Raw genomic sequence first — 23,673 nt, forward strand, 5'->3', positions numbered from 1 at the left:
ACACTTCCTCTACGTGACCCTTAAACTGTGATTTAGCTTTAACAACAAAAGCAGCAGCAACTTAACTAATGAGTCAAGTTGGGTCTGGGTATGAAAAGCAAAGACAACTGTCGTGAACATTTAGCAGACAGTCTTCTTCACAGAGATTCTCCACCCTTTCCAGAAACCCTACTGAGCACATACTTTCACACCAAAGAATTAAAAAAACAAAAAAAACCACATGCTCATACATCACCTGCTGCAGTGTGGACCAGTCTCCAGGCAACTGATCACACACTGCACAGGCTGTGTGTGAAAGATATGCACAACACTACCTGCAACTGTTACCGAACTGCACTCATCCTTGTACTTCTAGACAGAAGACATGAGCAGCACAGTAGCATCACTGTGATTATGGTGGTTTGTGTCCCTCTATAGACATTTAGAAAGCACTGAGTAAGTAAAACACACGTGCATGTTTCTGATGAACAGATTATGAATTTAGGCAAGTATGCAAACACTGTAGATAATTATGTACTACTGTCATAATACTGTGACCCCCCCACACGCACATTTTGAAAATGCTCGATGGAATAGACAGAAGCTGAAAGGAGCAAATTACAGACCATCGTGCGATCAGACTACACCCATCTTCACAAGTATTACAGCAACTACTTTAAAAGCTTTTCTTCGACAGCACATGATGATGTGAGAGTGAGAAGGACTGAGACAAAAGCCAGAGGGTTAACGTCCCACTGTGCAGCTCATCCCTGCCATTCATGTTCAACCTTATCCACATATCACATAATCTAGTCTACCACTATCCATAATCAGTGGACATAAGTGGATAGATACGTTAAACCCTGCCTCGTTCTTTCTTCACTTTTTTAAACCTCTAGTTCTACCTGAGCCGTTTTATGTTTGTAAAGCTTGATAAATAATTGTGAAGCACTTTGTAACTCTGCTATAACAAAGGTTTTATCATTTATTAGTAACTTTGGTAACCTGCGGATGTCATGATGATGACGAAGAGTGTAAATGATTAGGTTATATTTAATCTGGCAAATTTCTTCATGAGACAAAGTGATAAGGTGGTGCGACAGAGGGATCATTTAAGCAAAGCTGCAATCTTCACCACTTTTAACAGAGATGCCGTTCTTCACTTGAGGCACCAAACAAGCATCGGCCACATGCTAGCACGCGTGTGGCATTTCACTGCAGATATAGAAATTAGGACATGATCAATTCATACTTCCTGAATGAAACGTCTCTCTCAAACCGACGGCTCAGCAGAGAGCTTTGTGATTTTCTATGTCAGTCAGGATCATTTAGGCTGAGCTCAAACGTTTCACAGCACTGAAATGTAGCAGCGGAAAAAAACAAACTGAATTAGTTTATTTTGTTAATGTGTAATTACATTACACCAGCAGCCACTACATGCAGTCCTCACAGAAACACCACCTTAACTTCTGCAGACTTTTCTGCCACTGCAGGGTCTCAAATATTGCAAAGTGCAAAGTGTCGCACTTTTCAGCAAGATTTAAAACATAATGCATTTAACATGGAATGTGATGAATGCTTTCATGTAGCTCTTAAAATAAACACTAAATCTTTGCTTGGCCAATTTTTTGCTTCATTCGTGTAACATGTGTTCAGATTTAAAGGGTTTCTGTCAGACTACTTAACCAGCCTAATTATTTTCTCTCAACCTGCAAATACTTCCAACATATAAAGAGTAACTTCATCTCTTTGTATTTAGCAGTCGGACTCAAACAGACTTTAAGTAAATAAACAAGATAAAACCCATTTAAAAATAAGTTACATATCCAGCAGTATTTTCTAACTGGACTCTGGACTTTTCAGATTAATATCTTTAAATTTCCACACTAACCTGAGATGATACGTAAGGGACATTAGAATCCACTGTTACAAAGGACCATCGTGCCACATTTATAAGTATAAGGTAAGGAAATTTCCTCTGCTCCTTTACTGTCTAACAGAATTGTTTTTAAAAGCCATAACTGATCCTAGATCAGTGGATCTATTACACATTTAGTCAATGAGGCTCTCTGCTGTGTAGAAAACATCTGTTTCGAGCCTATTAGGCGACACAAATCCCTTTGAGGTTTGTGTCAGTGAGGGCATCCGGTGTAAAAGTCTGCCAAATCAGACGTGCACAACTACCTGCTGTGGTGGCCCCTGAATAAGGGAAGAGCTTCTATAACTGGTCCTCTATTAGCTCTCATAAAAGTAACCATGCTGGGTACAGCTCACTGAGCTATGCAGCTTAAGGGTCTGAATCTGCCCCTGTTTGTTTACTGTGTCTCTCCCCCAGCCTTCCTGTCCACTCTCAAACTGTCCTGGCATTATACAAATATTCTAAGAATAATAAATATTCTAAGAAAGTATCCGAGTCCCTGTGTGTGACTCTAGCAGCTAATGGCGTCAGCTTCATGAAGTAGATGTTAAATTTCTCGTTTGATATTGCAGCAAATGCAAAAAACATAAACGAAGCAGCACGTTTAAGTTTAAAACATCCATTAAAAAAGGAGAAAATAAAAACGGCATCGAAACAGTTGCCAATAATTCCCAATAAAAGTTTTCAATACAAATTCACGTTTAATAATTAATCTTACAGCTTTCATAGCTACGTACATCTGAAGTATCCTGTAGAGTAAATCTGTTACACACCGAATGTGATGTGAAAAAACAACAACACGAAATTCAGAAATTTCCAGATCCGAACTTGTCGTGTAACATATATACACACCGAACCGGTCGGATTTTTGCTAAAATTGGTTAAAAAAATAAACAAACAAATAAATAAAGGAGTAGACATGAAGCGATCATAAGCTGGTCTTGATGTTTCCAAAAAGAAAAGGAGGAAACAGATTCTGTCTGCATCCAGTTCTCAGGAGCAGCAGCAGCATTTTAAATCAGGGGCCTCGAGGGCCAGTGTGCTGCAGGTTTTAGATGTGTCCTTGATCCAACACAGCTGGTTTAAATGGCTAAACTACCTCCTCAACATGTCTTGAAGTTCTCCAGAGGTCTGGTAATGAACTAATTGTTTGAGTTGGGACCTTATCTGAAAATGGAGAGGAATCATTTAAGAGAGAGCCGACTGACCTGGAGCAGCATCTAACCGTGCGCCTGAGGTTAAATAGGACTATTTTACCATTTCCATCTCATTGTGTATTCAGTAACAGTGCGCGATTTGAGTTACGAGCACACCTGTTGCGAAATGCAGTGATCCAATTGGTCAGATCTCAGGGCTCGCAAAATCGCTAGCCCGATGTCCCACAACTAGCGATATCTCGGGTTATAGCCCGATGGGCGTTTTGGATCTGAAAAATCTAAAAGATGAAGCCCGATTCAAAAATAAATGCAGCAAATTCCTCCAGTGAAATTACAAGGCTGGAAGTCAGTGGCGGTAAAATGACTTAAGATCGGGTCATTTTAGGTCAGTCTAAAAATATTTTAAACTCACAAAATATTTGCATGGATTTTATCGGTTGTATCCTGTAATAACTAATCACCTACCCTGTGTGTTGTTTCCTCAGACTGCAGAGAGGTTCCTAATTATTCCTGATCATTCATTACCTGACACACACTGTTATAGCTGCTGTCAGGTTAGGTTACTTTTAATATTTAATGTCTTTTTGGTTCAAATAATGGTAGTTTGGTGACAACTGTAATTTTTGCACCAACTTATAGTTTAAGCCAGTGCTAAAGGTTGCTGTTACAGTTCTCGTATTGCTACCTTTTAGTACAAACTGAACTGTGAATGAGAAAAATATAGTTTGTTGCAAAAGAAACCACTTGCCTGTGGGCCACACAGACGCTTGGAATTAAAATAATCCACTGAGACCAATTCATTTCACAATAATCTTCACAGGTAATTTTAGGTCTTAACGGATTCTGTGCAGACGGGGATCAGTATCACTTATTGCATGGTTTAAAGGGGAATGTTTCAGAGATTTTTTGTGTTGAAAGCTGTCCTTTTCCTGGAAGTACAGGCAGACTGATACACACAAACAACACAAAGAAAAGAGCGAGACATCTACAGCTGCTGGTGGGCAATGCCAAGTGGGTCAACACGGGTAAAATATAGGCAACCTACAAGCGTACCCAGACTGTGTAAGTGGAACCCGGCTGGTTCAAAACCATGTATTTCTCTCCTACTTGTTGCTAGTCACAGACGAAATGCAGAATGTGGCAAAAACGCAGCATTCGCTGGTTTGTAGCAAGTCGCCGGTAGCTGTGCACCTTACAGGCGTTAACGGTTTTACATTAATGCCACGCTTTCATCAATTTTTAAATAACTTGGCTGTGAAAATAATTGTCTGAACATGTGTGAGTCTGTCAGGCTGCTTCAAGAGAACATTTTAGAGCGCAGCTGATGATCATGAGTTAAGGTAACTTTTCCTTTTTTAAAGTGCAAGACTGTCTCTTCTTATCCAAACTCAAGATACGCTGAAAGACAAACTAAAATCCTGTCTTTAATCATTCATCCAATTTCAGTATATGGAGAATAGTAACAATCCAGTAAGGTTAAGTGCTCTTCAGATGCAACCTTACTCTGAGGCTGTACTGCCCATTAAACCAAATTAAAGATTCGATGCTGTGTCCACAGGAACAGTTTTCTGTGCTGGAAGTTTCGATTTTACAGTGAAGTCCTTTGTACAAAAACACTTGAAGTGCACTGGGTTGGAAGATGCTAAGTTTCTGTAGCACTGCTGTTCATTCCTCTTACAGATATCTACACTAAATAATAGCAGAGAGTAATCTAACTCTGGCAGTGACTAAAAAGACCATTTCTAATCTGGCTATGAATGAAAATTACTTTTAGAATCTTCATTCATTTTGAATGGCAGCATAAAAACTGCTGCCTGTGGACATCAGTCTCTTAGAAATTTGTGCTGAATGGGTAACATGATAACAAAGCATCTGACATTACATCTCAGATGCTTTGTTGCACCATCCCGGCTGGTCACATATGCATCGTTTTCCATTTATTATTTTTGTTTATCACGTATGTTGGCTGTTTTGAAATGATCAGCAACGTTACAGAGAAACTTCTAAAATCATGTGCCGTCCTATCCTACGGATCAGCTCCAGCACTGAAGCGCCATCATCAATCTAGTTTAAGCTCTCTAAGCTCTCCTCCATCTGAGCACGACTCAACAAGAAGCAACAGCCCCAACCTTTCATTCAAATCACCATCTGAAATATGTAGATTCAACTGGATTTCTCAGTTATTGATGAAAAAGGCAAACTTCCTGCGTGTACAAAAGACATCAATTACGACTGCTTTGCCAAAGCATGGATTTACAATTTTTAAACTGTGAACCAGACAAACCTCAAGCTTCAATGAAATAAATCTAAGATTCTAATAAAAACTTAGTCTTGACATGCAAATCTGAGTATTGCTGGAGATAAAAGCACTAAACGTGTATATTTAATGTTAAAGGACTCATGCAGTTAACTGTATACTCAACATTTAATAAGTCACTGATGGCATCTTAAACCCAAAGCTAACACATTTCCGCTCCAGCTCCATCCAACATGAAGCAACACAGAAGACTGACTTTAATTAACTGCACCAAACACAAATATCTTCAAATAACTCATGAAGAAAATCAACAAGACTGCAACTTCAATTTGAAAAACAAGAGTTCAAAGCCAACATCGACCAACGCAAGACAACCAGAACAGCAAAAGCTGTGCATCTCTGGGTGTGTGGGAACAAATTCAGTTCAATTATTTTAGTCTTCTTCCATCTTCCTTGTGAAACAACCCATACTCCTACCTAAGCTGGTTAGGGATTCTCTTATCTCTTTGTAACTCTCTCCACCCCATCCTCCTGCTTCACTTTCAGTGCTTTGGGGGAGCTGGGAGAGCTGCTGAGGGAAGGGGAAACGGGTGTTATTCACAGGTAACACAAGGCATAGAAACACCACAAGAAGAGCAGTTCCTTTAGAGTGCAAACAGGACAAAGAAATATATCATGAGAGGACTTTTGTTAAAGGCTGGTGTCCTGAACTCAAAGTGTCAGGCCCAGAATTCAAATGACTAAAAAAATAACTGTCATTTTATAAAGAAGGAAACTGTGTTTTGGTCCTTGAGTATTTCATAATAAGAACAACTTTAAGCAATGAAGTCTAAGGAGAATTTGTTAGTGACTAATGATCAGCGATCCAAAAGACCCCCCGAATTATAGGCACAGTGTGCAGGATACCAGCCAAGCATGCATAATAAAAAGCACCGTTCTGGGAAAACACTTTTTTGCCCACTTTGAAAAGTAAAAATGACCTTCACCTTTTATAAATCATCTATATATAAAATTAAGTAATAAAATTTAATTTTAAAAAAACAGCAGCATTTCTTTGGGTTTCAACTGATTTTTTTTACTTCTAAAATTTCTCCAGATGTAGAGTCTCATTTTCTGCTTGGGTTTTTAAGACACACAGATTTTGCTGTGTATTGGCTACATGCCATGTGTTAATCAGAATCAGAATCAGAATCAGAATACTTTATTGATCCCTGGGGGAAATTATTTGGCCCATTTATCCCCATGAATCATCATGTGTTTATGATACACTGACAGACCTGTAAACAGGAACCAACATGCAAAACTACTAAAATATAACGGTCCACCTGCAACATGAGGACGCACAGTTACTGTTGAGTAAGCAGGGTGAGACTTTTATTGCTATTTGTTCATTTTGTGACGTTAGAACTAGTTACAAATTCAGCTAAACTAATAATAGTCAAGTACAAGAGCTTAAAGCATTTAACAGCACGCAAGAACAGAAATGGCGCCAACTACTTTCAACACTATAACAGCTAACAACTATACAGCTACGCATGTGTCTGCACTTTATTTTCAAAATCAGAAAAAACTACAAAATAAAAGCGGAGGTCGGAACTCACTGTAGGATTTTATCTTTCCTCCATCAAAGTCATTCTAGGAAGTTGTCCATAGATTCAAAATCAGACAGCAGTAAGATATATTTAAAAAGCTAATTTGGTTGCATCCCGCAATGTAACTCACTATTTCCATGACAACATTACACTCTGTTTCCCACACATGGAAAAGTATTCAAGCTCAGTCTCAGTGGGCAGAAACGCCTCCCAAAACAAATTCACTGCCATGTATCCTTTAATTTAGCCAGATTAATAACCAGCTCTATCTTTATCAAATTTAATTTCAGCCTAATTATAACACTCGGCTCTTGTTATTATGAGATGTGAATATTGCAAACAAAAATTAAAAAAAAACAAGTACTGCAGCTTTTACACGTGTACCACTGAACATAATCAGGTCAGAATAACAACTGGTTGCGTATCATTTTTAATCAGAGGATTTGCAGTTATGGTGCTACATCATAGGAAAATAATGATCAAAAACCAAACTAATAAGGCAGATGATGTGAAGCTGTATTCTTTTTAAAATCGTCCACACCTTATTTGATGCTCACGCAACACAAACTGCTGACTGAAGATTGTTCTGTTTGTTGTAATTGTGTAAAATACACAAAAGACTCCAATAGGACTGGTTTATACTGGGATCAGTCTAAATCTGTTACAGTGGTCAGATTAGGCATTTGTAGAGCCTTGACCGAGTGATGCATCAGACCACAGATCAATCAAAGCCAGCAGAAGGGACGAATTTGCTCCAGAATATTTAGCACAATCAGTAAAATCTGGAGATTATATGACACAACCAGGGTATACTAAACTTGTGATTGGCAAGTTGTTGGCCAATGAGAAAGTTCACAGGTTCACAGTCAGGTCCTGCTCTCCTCATTCATCATTTCGGGTTTTAAACCCGTAAGATAACAAAGGCTAAAACGCTCATTTTAAATGATGTCACAGTGGCAAGCTGCCGTAGTCTGAATGTGGCTTAATACGCTGTTGGCACCTAATACATTTACCTTAATGTTTTATGTCTAACATCTGTTTTATTTAGAATTCTAACCGATTTACTCAAGGCATCCCATCTATATTTTCCAGACCACAAGAAGTGCTAAAGCCGCTGTGCACTGCTGTTGGCTGCTGATGTGTTAATATACGTAAAAACTGATCAAATGCAGCCTTTTAAAAACTTTGTATTCACAATAACGTGTGTAGAATTTCCAATGTATAAAAGAAATCTGTTATCAGTTTGTGAATTCAGCCATGATTTCAAATAACAGCAATAAAACAATTATCTCATATGTTAAAATAACTTTGATGAGTTACAAAGCAGACGTATATAAATAAAAATAATGACTGTTACTTTAATTCCCGAGTTTCTGGCACTGTGCACGCTGGCTCACTGCTCAGGAATGAAGCTACTGTTATACTTGTTACTAACATCTTTGCCTTTTACACAACGAAAAGTCAGTTTTATTTAAAAAAAAACTTCTATAACTAAAACGAAGAGACTTATAAATACAGATGGTGAAAAATGTCTCTTCAAGCTTGAAAATGTTATTTACTAACAGCCTAGCACATAAATGAACTTTGTGCAGTAACAGGCAACGTTGATATGTAGACATTAACTGAAGCAGGCAAAAAGACCTCAGTGTGATGTGATACATGACCTGTTTTTGAAAACAGAATAACTCAACATCACTGGGTTCAGTTACTTTTCATACACTCAAAATGTTAACTTTACCATGTTCAACACATAACAAACAAATGTCTGATTAGAAATATACTATAAGAAAACTACATAAATTGATAAAAACCTATAGATTTGATTGGTGTTCGACTTTGCTGAAACTCCCTGTTAAACTGGGATGTTTGGCTAGCGAGGTACTTCAGTCTCACTGCACCCCTCTAATCGTCATATTTCCCACACATATAAATCAATAAAGTCATTTCTATTGCATGAAAAAAAAATCAATTAAAAAAAAAATTGCTTATTGCCTGAAGGCTGATGAGAAACCATAAAAGGTAGCAGAAGAGCAACACCTCATATATTTTTTAATTCTTAGGTAATTCAGCTTTCCTGGGCTTTTATTAAACTGTTCTATTATTAAAAGTTATGCAAACACCACACAGTTTTACAGCAGAGCAGATGAGTTGCACACACTGCTGTTGAGTTTATATAACCCTACATTCCTTTGTAGTTTATCCAGTAAACAGCATAAGATTAGCATAAGATTTTTTTTTTTTTAAAGCAGCTTCTTTTGGCTGCTCCCTCATTCACACGTGGTCATTACAGCATATTTGATTTGGTATATTTTACTCCACATGCTGTTCCTACGCACAAATGTATTACCGTATGTTTCCCTTTGTCTAGAATTGGAGGTCTTACGTGTGTTAAGCCAAAGGGCATACAACCACCTGCACTGCCATTGTAGTAAAAGTCAACATTTATATTTTCATCTTTATTCCTTTAAATACCAATAACCACATATTGTTTTGGATGCTTGATTTAAAGACCAAACCAGAATGTGACTGAAGATGAGCTGAGAGTAAAAATTCAATTTTGGTCCCACATTTTCTTTACCATCTTCATACTGGATAACATTAACATACCACAACTCTAGTGGGCTGTGACCTAAATTGAGATTTAAAAATTACTTGAGGTCTATTCTACTGTAGGAGCAACTCAACAAAACTAGAATAATGTTGGTTGCTAGACCATGCATATGTTTATATTCATTGGGAGCCAAGGAACAGTTCTCTTTAATAATCATGTCTTTATTCCTCTATTACCTGCCTCATCCTATAACACTGCATACTTACTTTTATAGCCTTTATTCCAGACTTGGTGATCTGAGTCATCTTGGCCTTGGAGATGGGGGGCTTGTATTCATTCAATGAGTACAGCTGAAATATGAAAGGAAAAAGACAGAGAACAGCTTGTTTAAATACTGAAGTGATCCTATAAGAACCGTAAACTGCCACCCAATAGCTTTCTAAATGAGTACCCCCCTTCACCAACTACAAACTTTTATTAACAATTTAAAGAACCTTGGCTTTCGCTGTCATGGGGCTCAGAGAGACCCCAAGTTCACAATAAAGCGACGTCGGGGGCTTGCCTCTGACTCAGGTATTTGCGTTAGTATCGTCATTAAAACAAACACTCACAATTCGATTGCGGTCGACAGCGGATTGATTTTTTACTAGGATTAAATGCAGGTGTTATTTACAATGATCATCATGCTAAAGCAAAGACTTCGTGTTATGTAGACAAATGACGGCTGCGGTCTCCGCTTGGAGGCTTCAGATAGCTAAGGCTAAACTTAACAGTGTGGATATGCGCTGCTACTTCACATTGTTTAGGTTGCATATACCGGGAAGCTAACTGTAATTTGGAAAGTACTGATTCACAATCATTTGTTGTTTCTTTCCCAGGTGAATGAGCGCTACTCTGCCCATGGTCACATCAGATAGTTAGCTCAAGCGGTTTTGCTAATTTGGAGCTAGCTAGCGAGCTAGCTATTTAGCGCTACTGGCAGCCGCTGGGTTATATTTGTTCACAGAATTTAACCCTGATTAGGGCTGTACTAACAAATTAACTCTCTTCTTGCATGATGTGTGGCCAGTTTATACGAAGTACACACTCACTGACTTTACGTTACCGCTGCACTGCTGTGCAGAAACAGCGGCCTTGCCAAACACTACCCTCTTCTTTACTAAGATGCTAACGTTAGCCGACTAGCTACCGCGACTGTGAATTAGACAACATATCCTCAATATACTCAAATCTTTTAGCGAGAATCTCTTACAAACCTCATTGTTAAAGGCTTTGACCGCCTCCATAGTGTTGTATTTCGACTGGCAGACCACAGTAAATATTTACAAACGTCTCCTCGATAACCGGTTAGAGGCGTGCATGCCCGACGCTTGCTGAGATGGAGGAGACTGCCAATATGGCGCATAACCTCAGCGGGGAATGTGGAGAGAAACCGGCGACTCCTAGCGTCAACGAGTCGTATCAGACGGAATGTTGGTGTATAATGAGACCTGATATGATGTGTGGTGACGGTGGCACTGACAGAAAGACAGGAGGCTGAACTGGAGGTGTTAAGATTTTCATTGTGACTGACCACAGTGGAGAAGATTCGGTTAGTGCATCAGGGGGACAGGTTGGGCGGTTTGGAGACAAAGTTGGGGATGCATGGCTGAAATGGTTTCAACCGATGATGCTTTGAAGAGGAGAGAAAGTGGTCAAGTTGGACAAAGGATGCCGAGGATGGAGCTGCCAGGCAGGAGGAGAAGAGGAAGACCACAGAGAAAATATATGGATGAAGCAGGACATGTTTAGTATGACAGAATGCTGCAGATAGGGTGAGATGGAGGTAGATGATTAGCTGTGACACGACCCTTAAAAAGAGCACCTGAAGCAGTACATTATAAAACCCGTGGAACCCATTGGTATCAGTGGTGACACTCACTACAGGAATCATACAAAGAGGCTGGTAAAGTTCACTTTTCTGACTTTATTTCCCTGTATACAAAACAAACACATTCATTCCAGAATTAAGAACAAACATCACACATCCCTTCACAATTATTTACATTTTTTTTAACTTATACAACAGATGATACATAAGGGGGAAAATGCCTCTGTATTCTGGTAGGTCCTGTCATATATTAAAATCCTGTTCGGCCTGAGGTGTCCAAACCTACTGTGCAGTCACATAATGTCTGAATTTATTTATAACCATCCACTTATCTAACTTGTACCAGGTCTTTCAGACTTGTTTGTATGATTCCAGGAGCGTTTTCCTGAGAGTTATCCTTAATACTGCTAAATCCCCACTTTACTTCAATATACTGTATGCACAGATGTTATCAGTTATAAAGTCTGTCACATTTTAGACAAGATTTTGCCTCATACTGTCAATGTTCATGGGCAGAAATGACCAAAAAAAAAAAAAAAATCAGTGTAGCTGAAATAATTTAAAAAGTTTGTTTTGGTTTAGAAGATTAAAAAAAAAAATCTTCCACAAAAAACGAGGCGATCGCTACATTTCAGCAGTAAATTACATTACAGTCACATGAATTTGACACTTTTGAGTATTAAAAAAGAAGAAATTCTGATTTGAGACCAACATTTATTCTGTTAGTGCAGGCCCTAGTGTTCAGTCAGCAAAGTCTTCCTAATAAGCATGAATATAGGGCGACGACATACACACATTATTGAAAAAGCTTCTGTAACACATGTGTAACAGGCACTGAAGGTGCATGGCACCAATAACTGACTGTGAATAGTTTAAAAACAACAAAATTCACTACAGATAAATTCAAAGTGTTTCCATGCAGAGAACAACAGAGACATTATTTCCATGCACTCCACCGTTCCAAATATACAGTTTATACATAGGTTCATAAAATTATAAAAACAAACAGCTGTAAAAATTGCTAAACCTACAAATTAAACAATAAAAATAATACTACGACACATTTCACATTTTAATGTGTGCTGCTTATCATACACCGTCTCCACATGGAACTAAAAACAACAGTTCATTCATCCAACTACTAGTTGAAAAGAACTTGAATATAAACAGAGTTCTCAAGTGAATAACCAACAGCAGTGTGTGTGTGTGTGTGTGTGTGTGCGTGTGTGTGTATTTGATGTATGTGACTGTGAGGTCCTCAGAGTCCGAACACCATAAAAAGTCATGAAGAGTCTTTATAAACTGGTCTCTACCACAGGAGCGGCTATGACCGACGCTTCAGCCTTTGCGGCCTCTGACGCCACCTGCTGGATGTGTGTGACACAGATCTCCTGCACCAGAGGTCCGTTGGCCTCCTTCCACTCTCTGAACTTGTCTGAGGTAAGCTCCGGGTCAGACAGGATCTGTTCTATTGCCTGCAAGTCCGCCTCTTTTGCCTGGGCAAAAAAAGTGAAAAACTGAATATGCATAAATTATTTAACTGTATTTTTTTGCTATTCGCAAACTAAAAAACTAAAAACTAAAAAGGGAGGTGAGAAATGTACCTTTAATGTGCTGTTGAGTGTCCTGATAAGGTGCAGCTTGTCATTGACAGCCTGGTTTTTGCAGCGTCTTACGAAGGAGGTCCTAAATTCCTTTTTCGTGGATGGTTTACGTTCTCCTATCGGCGACAGACTGGCCTCCTTCAGGTGAATATACAGCTTCTCCATCTCATCGGAGCCGTTCTCATGATTGCCTGCAACAAGACAACACACTTCATCATCATCATCATCATCATCCTACATGCAGTGGTTGCATTGAGTAAATGCCTGCTAAATTAATTCAAATGGCATGCAGGTGAGTCAATTAGATTAGTCACAGATAGAAAGCTCAGAAAAGGAATAAGAATGTTAACAGTCGTATATTCTGTTGATCACTGATGCTAATCAAAGTTCTGAGAAACAGGAAACGTGCTCTGCTTCTTAGAGCTGGAAGTGGGCCACGAGAAAAAACTGCATATATTAAATATTCACCTTTATTTTGCGTCCTTAGAACTTCCCTCTGATCTTCCCCCTCAGCTGAAGGCGTTTCCTCATTAGATTCAGTGCCCGAGGAGTCCTGGGTGGCCAAGTTCTCCAGCCTTGTTTCCTCTGCCGTCTCCTTTTGTGGAGGCTGATGCGAGTGGACCTGGGCTGAGCACACCACTGCTGTTTCCCCAGCAGAAGGAGATGCCTGCGAGACGAGGTCCAACCAGGACTGTCTTTGCTTGGTGAGCGAAGAGGCGGAGCTCTGAGATGTGATCGTACTGACAGGTGAGGAGAGCGAACCGTTAGCTTCGCTGGGGACTGCAGAGGAGTAAGGGGGAGGAAGGGTACCCTGAAATACAAATACATTTAAGTTAAGAGTTTTTTCTATTAATTAATCCCATTTGGTTCCACTTGGTTTTATTTACTTGTAATAAAACATGTAGTGTCCCTTAAAGACACAGCTGCCTTTGCAAAAGTTGTGACCGTGTGTTTAATCTAAACAGAATGTAAATCTTTGCTGAACATTAACAATTAAACTGCAGTTATATGCTCATTTTGAATTTGGCTGCATTGACTGCATTCAGGCTGTTTATTACCGTGACCTCACTTAGTACAGAGTCATTCTAATGTTCTCAAAGTAGCATGGCATCTTCTTGCTGAAATAAGCAAGCATCCAGCAACATGCTTGATGGTAGCATGTTTCTCCAGAACCTGTACAGGTTTGCAGATGCCTTCACAGATGTGCATCAAATTCAAAATGAGCTTATATTAAATGAAAAGATAAATGTTGGCTCTTATGGATGGATGTGCATCCAGCCAGAACCGTTACTGACCTGATGTGTGCTACCAGGCGGACCGGAGGCATTTGAGGAGTCCCGCAGGGTCTGTTCAGAGTACGGTGGAGGAGGTATCTCTGTGGTTTCAGCTTCTTCGTGATCACTAGCTTCACTATAACACTCTGAACATGAAACATGGAGACACACAAGAAACAAAAACTTCAAACATGTAACCAACAAATGTAACCCAGGAAAAATGCCTGTGGGGCCCCACAGTGGGTAGTTGTTGGTGAACTGTGGGGCTGTAAACCCACACTTACCCCAAGTGGGCGTGTCCACCTAGATCCTGCTGCAGTTGTGCCCTTTGGGGACCTTACATGGGTTTTCTGTGGGTAAGCCCACGTGGGGCTTACAGCAGTTTTGCTCTTTTTGGGCCCCCAAGAGGGAACTTTGTGGGCAACCAACAGTTGTCTTACAGGGACCCCGAACGGCAAAACTGCAGCAGGATCTAGGTGGGATTAGTTTGGGCTTGCCTTGCCCACACAGCTCCACATTTAGACACTGTGGGCCCACACGGGCATGTTTGCTGACACATTATTTATGATAAGGAAGCATCAAAAAAGAAAATATATTGTGGAGAAGAGACAACCATAGAACATGTTTTATTACACTGTCAGAAATATGAGGCTGAGAGAAAGTGGCTGGTTCAAAACCTCAGTACAACGGAAGTTAAACTGGGGTTACACTGCAAAAGAAGTCAATGAGTGAAAGCTATAACAGGCCATATTTGGTTTAATAAGACTTTAGTGTTTCATTTTTCTCCTCTGAGAGCAAGTGGATCCACAGTGTAGTACAGTTTATCTGATCTAAGGATCAAGTGGTTTGAGAGTGAGAGATATAGATCCCCTGAGGGTTGTGCCAGGATGAGCATCTGCTGTAAAAATCTGTGGGGCCCAGGTGTGCCATACATTTCATATTGGTCTGCCCATAGTAACCCCACACGGGGCTGAAGTGGGCATGTTTGCTTGGAAAGTACTGAAGAGCTATATGACAATTAAAAACAAACGATTCCGTTGCTGATTAAAAACTTAAATAGTAAATTTCTTAAACTAAAACCCAAACAAAGTGAGATGTTGGAAAGCTTCAGTGACAGAGGCGGGGAACTGAAACAGGTGCTCACCGGCCGAAGCGTTTACTTCTGTTTGCTCATACTGAATGGAGGCCAGCCCAAGCTTATTCACCCACCTGAAACAAAGAAATGATCCAACTTAATTGCAATTCTGATAAAATATTATAATGCACATAAAATGTATACATTTCCAAACACTGTTTTAGTTGACATGACTCACAAGTTCATGTCCTCGTAGCTCTCGGCAGCAAAATAAAACATCATAACTTGCGGGTGACAAGCTTTGAATGCACTGAATAGGGAAAGACAGACGAACAGCAGTTTAGTGTTTCGAGGGTTAAAAAAAAAAAAAAAAAGACAGTTTTACTGTTATAACTGTGATTTCATAGATCACACCCAGCACTGTTTGTGAGGACTCACTATTTCTTCTTGCACTCGATGGCTCTGTCGATCATGAAGTTTGTGAGGTCGATGTAGCCTTCAGCTTTTTCTGCCTGCAACGCACAGATTGAACAACAGTGAGTATTAGAACACAACTTTCAAACCACTTCCCCACACGGACGTGCGCGTCTGAATTGCAACAGGCAACTTCTTTAATTTCCTCGTACTGAGTGGTGGTGACGTACAGCAGGTCTGACTGAAGTTATCGTGCCAGTAAGTCAAACAGATGTAGATTAGACATATATGTAGCAGCGGGCTATTAGTGACACGGTCACATTCAGGAAGCGCAGTGTCACCAGCGCTCGCTGATTCCTGCAGTGACAGACTGGCAAGGAGACAGCTGTGGAGGAAACCAGTATGACTAACCTGCAGCCCTGACTGCCTAGCGCACATCTGTGACTCACCCAGTGTTAATTCTGTGGTCTGTTACTTAAGCTGTAATAAAATTTAGTCATGTTTCATCTTTTGCTATTGTTAGCGTGAGACAAAAAAGCATAAAAGCAAATAAAAACACATGAAGCCACATCAATCACCGGATTACATGTTCAGTCAAAAACTAAAGTACACATTGTGTATGTGCCACCATCCTGCTGCTGTAAAGAGTGATTACAGCACTTAATCTGCAGCTGATACAAGTTCTCAAGAACTACCCCGATTATTTTTAACTATTTTATGATGCTTAAAAAAAAGATCATCAGACAGTTTTAAGATTCTTTTAAGGCGTTTTTTTGATGACTTGGGTGTAACACTGTTGTACTTTGTAACTTTTCCTGAAATTAGCAAAAATAAAGAAGATATGCAAGATACTCTTTAAAAAGGGCAACACAGATAGGATGACACACAAAATATTCCAAAGAGTGGTGGAAAACCAAAAGAAAGAGGTGCAACTTTAATAGCTTCCTTATTTTTTCCTCTCTCTTTTGATATAATTCTCATCATTACATTATATCTTATAATCTTGCAAGATAAATTGAAGAAGTTGAAAAGCATGCAACTGATATAGAGAAGCAGACTTATCTGTGTTAAATATTTTTGTTATCAGGGATTGTGCAATTGTACACTCTAAATAGCAACCAGCTAGTCTAAAACCCACATTAGTCTTCTAGTCAGAGGGTGTTTTACTCACCAGCTGGTTGGTATACCAGTAGAGAGCAGTCTTCTTCAGCACAAACCAGTACTTCTTCCATTTCATACCCAGAAAGCCTTTGCTTTCTTTCTTCCTGTACAGCCAGCCCTGGTGGTCTGGCTGGCCGAGCTCTTTGACCGAGATCCGTCTTCTGCTCATCGTACCATTGCCTTAACCAGACAACAGCGCATTTAGTCACAGCATCAGAGGAAGCAGAACGTTACAGATTTAAACATCCAAACACAAACAACCAAAACGTTTCCATTTCAGTCTAAAGAGCTCCCGGAGTTTGGTCGATAACCAAATGGACCTCTAAAACTAAGAAGCGCGTGAAGCATCCTGGAAGAGTCAAATCAAAAGTGCTATTCTACCTTCATCCTACCCGTTACCGATATGAGTCAGTCAGCAAAAACAGTATATATACAAATTAGTTAGCGTCTCAGAAGAACCCAAAGGCACGGCTACACAGAGCCAAGAAATAAAAGAAGTGAAGTGAAAGTAACTGAACTCGTCTAAAATCCCTCTGCACACGCCAAGTGCACCGCTGCTTCGCATCCACCCACTACGCTTTCTAATTGCAGCTGTAGGCTGAGATAAGTGACATGGTGATAAGGCAGGACTCACCTCCTCGGCTCTTCTTCTTGGATTTGTGTCGGAGGGAGACCTTTGAGAGGAGTGCAGAGGAGGGGTTGGGGGAGGTCAAAAAGAAAAAGGCAAGGGGGTGAGCAGCAGTTTCAGACCACACAACTGAGAAGAAGAGGCTGTCTGAAACATCCTGTTTTCACACTGAGTGTCATGTGCATTTTCTCTATCTTTCTACATGCTGTTTAACACCTCCATTAGCATCTGTGACTTGTTTCTTATTGGTCTCCTTTTATTTGTAACTCTCTTTGCTCCCCAGTGAGTCAAACAAAACATCCACCTGGTGGTGTCTAAACTCTGGGTGTATACTGCTTACATTCAAATTAGTTACTGATAAATAGGGAAGCAGAAGTTTCTAATCCTTTAAAGAGAGAGCGAGTAAATGTTAGAAAAAGACAAAAAAGAGCTACTTACAGGGTTGTAGTCATCGGCAGCCATTGAAGGAGTCACGGATATGGGGAAAGCAGCCTGTTGAAAGAAACACCTTATTCAAAATGTGTAGGTTGGAAAAAAACAAAACAGAAATGAGCAGAAAAGGAGAAAAAAAATTTCTTCAGTGTGACAAAAGGATGTGGCGTCACGGGTACAGCAAAGACAATGTTTCCCAATCAGCTTTTTTTTCTCTCTTTCTTATTGTTGTTTTGTTTTTCAGAGGATGGAAAAAACTGAATCGAACATGCTCAGAAACAGCAGAAGTTCTGTGGAAGCAGAAGCTCAGAGAAAGGTTAAAAACGTAAAAAGTTAATGCTCATGATCAGCACTGAGTCACAGCACAAGTGTCACAATGATCAGTGTCAGCAGATTTGTTTAATATGTGACACACACAGAAAGTTGTCTCACAGCAAAATGAAAAGGACTCTTCTGCAAAACGACATCGTGCAAAAATCTATTTTTTCCCAAACAAAGAATCAGAAAGATTTTTCTCACTTTGCAGTTCAAGCTCATAAATGGACAGTAACGTTGTGAAATCTAAGTTGCCTTTATTGACCAACTTCCTCTAGGTTAAGTTCCTTTTTTTTGAAATGCCAAAACTGTTAGAGAGAAAGAACATCAGAGACAAAACTAAGCACCGTGCTGCCCCACTGGGTGTGAAGTTAGAGAAAATGAGAATCTACACTGTGGGTTACACATTTCAGAGTACTCTGAAACGTGTAACCCACAGGCATTTTTAGACTCGGTGGCAAAACCAGGCGGCGAGTTGTTCACAGGGTCCTGAGCCCTGCTGCAGCTGTCCAAGTTTAGCCACTTACCGGTACCACAGCTCGCCAAAGTCCCCAGCTAGAACAATGAAGAGAGAAAGACTCATACCTGGTTCTTTAAAAGGTTCGTCCAAACAGCTAAGTATCCTCTGTGCCTCTGACAGTGATAATAAACCATCACTAGAAGCTCTCATCAATACTTCTGTACATTTGTGCCTTGCACAACACAAATGTATCATCACTTTGCTTTCCGGGTGTCAGAGCTGAGAGGCTGAGTGTAGGAGGTAGATGCCTATCACCACACAAACCACTGCCCAAACCTGACTGAGAGTGACTGCCTGCCTGTGTTTAGTAACTAGCTTCCTCTTGGAGTTTTCTCTTTTGCACATGTTAAGAACCATGTGTAATTTTAGTGGCAAGATCCAGACTGAACAAACCTATCTGCAGATTTACGCAACTATTCTTTGAGGTTAGATGCAGCAAGAGATGAAAAATGAAATATTCTCTCTGTATGTAAGATGCTCTTTTATATCACCATTAAAGGAGGAAGTTGACACTTCACCTGAAAATAAGATTTTTCTTCTGAAAGTAAGCTTTCGGGAGAAAAAGAATGACGCAATTTCTCGACCACTACCTGAAACAAATACCTACAATTTCAAAAGAGCGAAAAAAAACCTGCGTCTTACAATGAAATGACATTCACAAAGAATAGAGGGGAATGTGACGTGTTTACAACCAAATACTTTTCATACTATTAGGACTATTTTGCGAAGTTTAAGACAAATTTGGTTAAATGTTAAATAACGATTTAATGACTGTAACTACTGAGTGTAGTTCAGCAGTAGCCTGACTGCTTGTTGTCCAGTAGCTTAATGGCGAAACAAAGTCAAAGAAGCCTGCGGACAAATGAATTAGCCCGAGCTGCCAGTAAAACAAACACTGTACCTTCCACCATAACCTCAGAGAAAGTAGTCTGTCTCGAAACCTTTGCTCAAAGGTTGACCAAACTTTGCCAAACATGTCAGGAACATACGCAGAAAGCCAAAGAGCACGTTCAAAGAGACGCCGGCTGGTTTCAGGTGAGTTCAGGTCCTGTCTGGGCGTTACCCTCCAAAGAAGGCACCACCCAAACTGAAACTGACAAAGTGACAAATATTTTTGACTCCCCCCAATAATTCAGATATAACTACAGGGCTAATTTTTCGCATTTCATGTTCCCCCCCACTTTCCCCACGCATCTTTCATTCATTCATTAAATTCAGTAAAATCCATTCGTTTTCGCAGTTACCCCACCTGACCGCAGGGTGTCGCTAAATCCCAACTGTGTAACAGCCTTGGAACCTCAGTGAGAGCGTCATAAAAGCATCATTTTTACCCAACACACACATTTGTCTTTACAGCTGTTGTTGTACTTGACGCGTAAAATGTAGACGGGACTGTTCCACAGACTTGCCTGTGTAATTCAAAACACATCATTGTATCATTGTTTCAAACAGCTGTGACATTCACAGTAACTCACGCTGAGTATGAAAAGCAGCATTTCACATGTGGTGAATGCAGAGGAAGTCCGCACTGATGCTTACAAAGCACTTTTTAAAAATTTTTTTTATTACTTTAAGAGAAGTTGATAAAAATCACCAACAACCGCCTGCAAGAAGAATGAGAAATATAAGCGGTTCAGTTTACACCCATCCACTCGTTGCTTAGGGAAGCTGTTCCATGGCTATCAACACCCTTCGCTGCCTCAGTGGGGAGCGAGTTTTTAGCCACAGCATCACTGCCTGAGCTGTATCTGTGCAGAGGCTTGGATGTTCTGGGCCACGTTTGGCGGTAAACCAGCAGACACATTCCTGAGTCCTGCGTTATTATAGTCTCCATTTTTACTAAGCCTAAATAGACAGGGGCCTCGTATTTCTTTCCACTTGCCATTGTACAGTAGAAAGTGGTGTGAAGTGACGAGGAGGCCTTCTTTATCTCGCTCACATTCGCGCAGGCTTGTGGCTTCCTCTTTGCTTCGCTGTCACCCTATCTTTCTCATCTGTATCAAGTGACTTCCTCGATTTGCCCCTAAACCTCGCAGAAGCCTTTAATATTTCAATTAAATGTGCTGAACTAAACTTAATAGCTCATGATAATTCACGCCCGTCTCATTTCTGTGCATTCTACTGGAGCTATGTATTGGTGGAAGTGAGATAATCTGGCCTGCGACTCATGTCAAAGGATTCAAGGGAGTGCTGATTGGTCACACCAACTCAATCTCCCATCATGATCCGTGCTGAGAATTGTCATGGCACTTACTTACCCCCACCCAGAAACTGTGTGTGAGACAGAAGGGGGGGGGGGGGGGGTCAAACAGAGTGGCTATTATTTACCAGGGGACTCTCACACAGTGTAAAGGGGGAAGGGTGCAGTGGTTGGAGATGATATCAGATTCTCGCTCGCTCAGTTTGATGGCGCTGCATGCCCCTCGCCGGCTGTTGTTGACTGTGCAGTTGCCACTGATCATGTCCTGAATTTTGATTTTGGTGCACAAAGCTCTGAATTCAAGACTGAAAGAACTTAAATCAGAAGTTGGTCTGCAACATATAAACCTATATAGACACAAATAGTCTAAAAGGAAGCGGTTGATGGCCTCCCATATACCACGCCTGCATCGGCGTGGACTCCCTGTGTCCAGCCATCTTACCCCTGTGGAGGATTGACAGTAACCCGTGGTACTGGGGTGTGTGGTTTCACTGTGTGCGTCCTCAGTTAACCCCTGCAGTCATCTCATTTCCACAAATGCTAAAGCTAGAAGGTGCACGATCAATTTTCTACTAACAGCACATTCAACAGAGAACGAAGAGATGCAGTCTTCTGCAAAGTGATACTGCTAACACATAAAGATGATCTGTACCACGTTAGTTTAGAGATTTAGCACAAATTTTAATTTAGGATTTTGTAGTTTAATAAAAAAAATTAACCTGTCAAGGACACGATTTATCCCCAACATAAATGTCTTCACCAAGTTTTACGTAAAATACACTTTTTGAATTTTATTTCATATCCCAAATGTCAAATTTAAGATGCAGGAAAAATCGAGACACTTAGAAAGATTCATCCATATTAATAAAAAACAAAGAGCTTTGCAGTGCAGACTAAGCTTTGTGTGCAGTGTAACAGGTCAATCATTGAAGCTCCAGGCCATTCCTCACAAACACACATCATTCAGGTGCATGCACTTCATTTTTTCAGTGAGAGGAGCTGATTGTTATTTACTTACTGCTTGAGAAAAGGACCACGATCGTAAATGTGGATGATTATACCTGTAAGAACAAGCGAGAGACACGAAAGCCAACACATTAATAACTGAAAACACACCACATGCACTGATGTCGAGCAGTGCTTTCCAGCAGACTTATATCATACACCAAAGAGATTCATCTCACATTACCGCAGTGTATTTTGAACATTTCCAACACATACTTATTGCTTCCCAGCTAACTGCTCATTATCTTTATCTGTGTTCCAATCTGACTCTGATTTGGCAAAGCAAAAGCAGACACTTACGGGTTGGGATTTATTTGTGAGTGCTTCTGATAATACATTTGGAGACCAGTCACAGGAGCCCTTTAATTGCATTTTTGTTTTCCTCCCTCTCAGATTATTAAAAAAAGATGATGATAAAGATTGTTTGAAAAAATGGTTTTAATAGATGACAAAGAGAAATCTGATGCACCGTTACATTCCTCGCCTCACCGTGAGAAACCCCCCCCCTCTTGTTTTTACAGATTGACCAGCCTAAAATTAATATGACACACGATTAAATCCGCTGTCAATCAAATTCCTTTCCCTGCATCAGTGGCACATGTTCATAACCGCCACCAGCGATGAGTCAACTACGTATCTATGAGATTTACAATAGCATCTGTCTATATATCCTAATTGTGAGTAATGTTTTTGATCAAGCGTGCAATAGACCGGATGCAGTGCGCTTGTGTGCGGCTCTTAGAATAGAAGCACCGGGCTGGGGGTGGGGTGCAAGGCGTTTAGTCATCTATTGGGGTGTTAATGTGGGGAGTCACACTTCCCCAGGCCCTGCGTCCAAGACAAGAAGAGATCTATGGGCAACGCATGAGGAGAGGGAACAGCAGTCCTCATATGTCATCATATTTGGTAGTGGGATGGAGTTATTTATAGTTGGAAGCGGATTTAGCATTCGTCATAACAGTGACATTTCTAAAGATCTCTGGGGGATCTTGGGGGTGGATGGACACATTGCTGTGTGGGACATGTTGGATGCTGAGGTGCTGAGACAGAACTATGTTAAAAAAAAATAGGCCACAAATACTCTTTCAGTTTCATTATAAGCTCTAAATTAATTAAGGAACTTCAATAATGGAAAAAGTCACGTTGTATCGATAGAAATGACTAATGCTCTGCAGAGGACGTTTATCAATCTCTGTAATTAACATTCTGTTTTACCAACTACCCATCAGCCACAGCAGTAACCTTCACTTTGGAGGTAGTTCTCTACCGGGGAGCCAGTTTGCATAATCGTTCTCCAGGTTGTACTTAGACACTTTCAGTCTGGCTTTACGTTGCCTCCTGTGCAGAAGTGGCATTTCTCTGATACCTCACCCTCCCTGCAGGGTTCTCGTGACTACAGTTCCCGACTTGGTTAAGTCTGTGAGGCTTGTTCTGCACTCTGTGGCTCTTGATAATACTTTACACTCCAGTTGTCCACACTTGCAAAATCTGTGATAACTTTGTATATCCATCTCCTGCTTTGTGAGCATCTAAACTAAACGGATTTCGCTGGTTTTGCCACGATGCTTTCTCATGACACAGATCAAATCCTTACTGAAGTTTTTATACTGTGTGTAAATTAGAAAATAATTATAATCATTGCTCAGCAGTGGATGGTTTGTTTGTGATGCTCAATAAAAAAGTCAGTTTTACAGGATGCTAAGATGCTACCTATGCTTTCT

General features: G+C 40.3%; 2 protein-coding genes across 6 annotated transcripts in view; both read right to left on the minus strand.

The window, feature by feature from the left end:
• The window catches only part of scaf8 (SR-related CTD-associated factor 8), a 43,994-nt gene extending 33,124 nt beyond the window's left edge, over window positions 1-10,870 (minus strand). For 3 of the 5 annotated variants that reach the window (XM_080293883.1, XM_026151682.2, XM_026151683.2), the window contains exons 1-2: window positions 10,711-10,870; window positions 9,721-9,804 (exon numbers count right to left, since the gene is read on the minus strand). In XM_080293883.1, coding sequence (XP_080150009.1) covers window positions 9,721-9,804; window positions 10,711-10,740 — 114 coding nt within the window. In that variant the 5' untranslated portion in view covers window positions 10,741-10,870. Of the gene's footprint in view, window positions 1-5,788; window positions 5,883-9,720; window positions 9,805-10,710 lie in introns of all 5 variants that reach the window. The other 2 variants (XM_080293884.1, XM_026151684.2) reach the window with 2 other exon arrangements.
• A 530-nt stretch (window positions 10,871-11,400) lies between these two features.
• LOC113011846 (connector enhancer of kinase suppressor of ras 3) overlaps window positions 11,401-23,673 on the minus strand; it is a 42,982-nt gene continuing 30,709 nt past the window's right edge. The window contains exons 15-25 of the mRNA XM_080293885.1: window positions 21,966-22,008; window positions 17,919-17,972; window positions 17,487-17,526; window positions 16,863-17,032; window positions 15,716-15,789; window positions 15,516-15,587; window positions 15,347-15,411; window positions 14,224-14,348; window positions 13,397-13,739; window positions 12,929-13,119; window positions 11,401-12,820 (exon numbers count right to left, since the gene is read on the minus strand). Coding sequence (XP_080150011.1) covers window positions 12,620-12,820; window positions 12,929-13,119; window positions 13,397-13,739; window positions 14,224-14,348; window positions 15,347-15,411; window positions 15,516-15,587; window positions 15,716-15,789; window positions 16,863-17,032; window positions 17,487-17,526; window positions 17,919-17,972; window positions 21,966-22,008 — 1,378 coding nt within the window. The 3' untranslated portion in view covers window positions 11,401-12,619. The remainder of the gene's footprint in view (window positions 12,821-12,928; window positions 13,120-13,396; window positions 13,740-14,223; window positions 14,349-15,346; window positions 15,412-15,515; window positions 15,588-15,715; window positions 15,790-16,862; window positions 17,033-17,486; window positions 17,527-17,918; window positions 17,973-21,965; window positions 22,009-23,673) is intronic.

This window comes from Astatotilapia calliptera, chromosome 19, assembly GCF_964374335.1.
Source record: "Astatotilapia calliptera chromosome 19, fAstCal68.1, whole genome shotgun sequence".
Lineage (NCBI taxonomy): Eukaryota > Metazoa > Chordata > Actinopteri > Cichliformes > Cichlidae > Astatotilapia > Astatotilapia calliptera.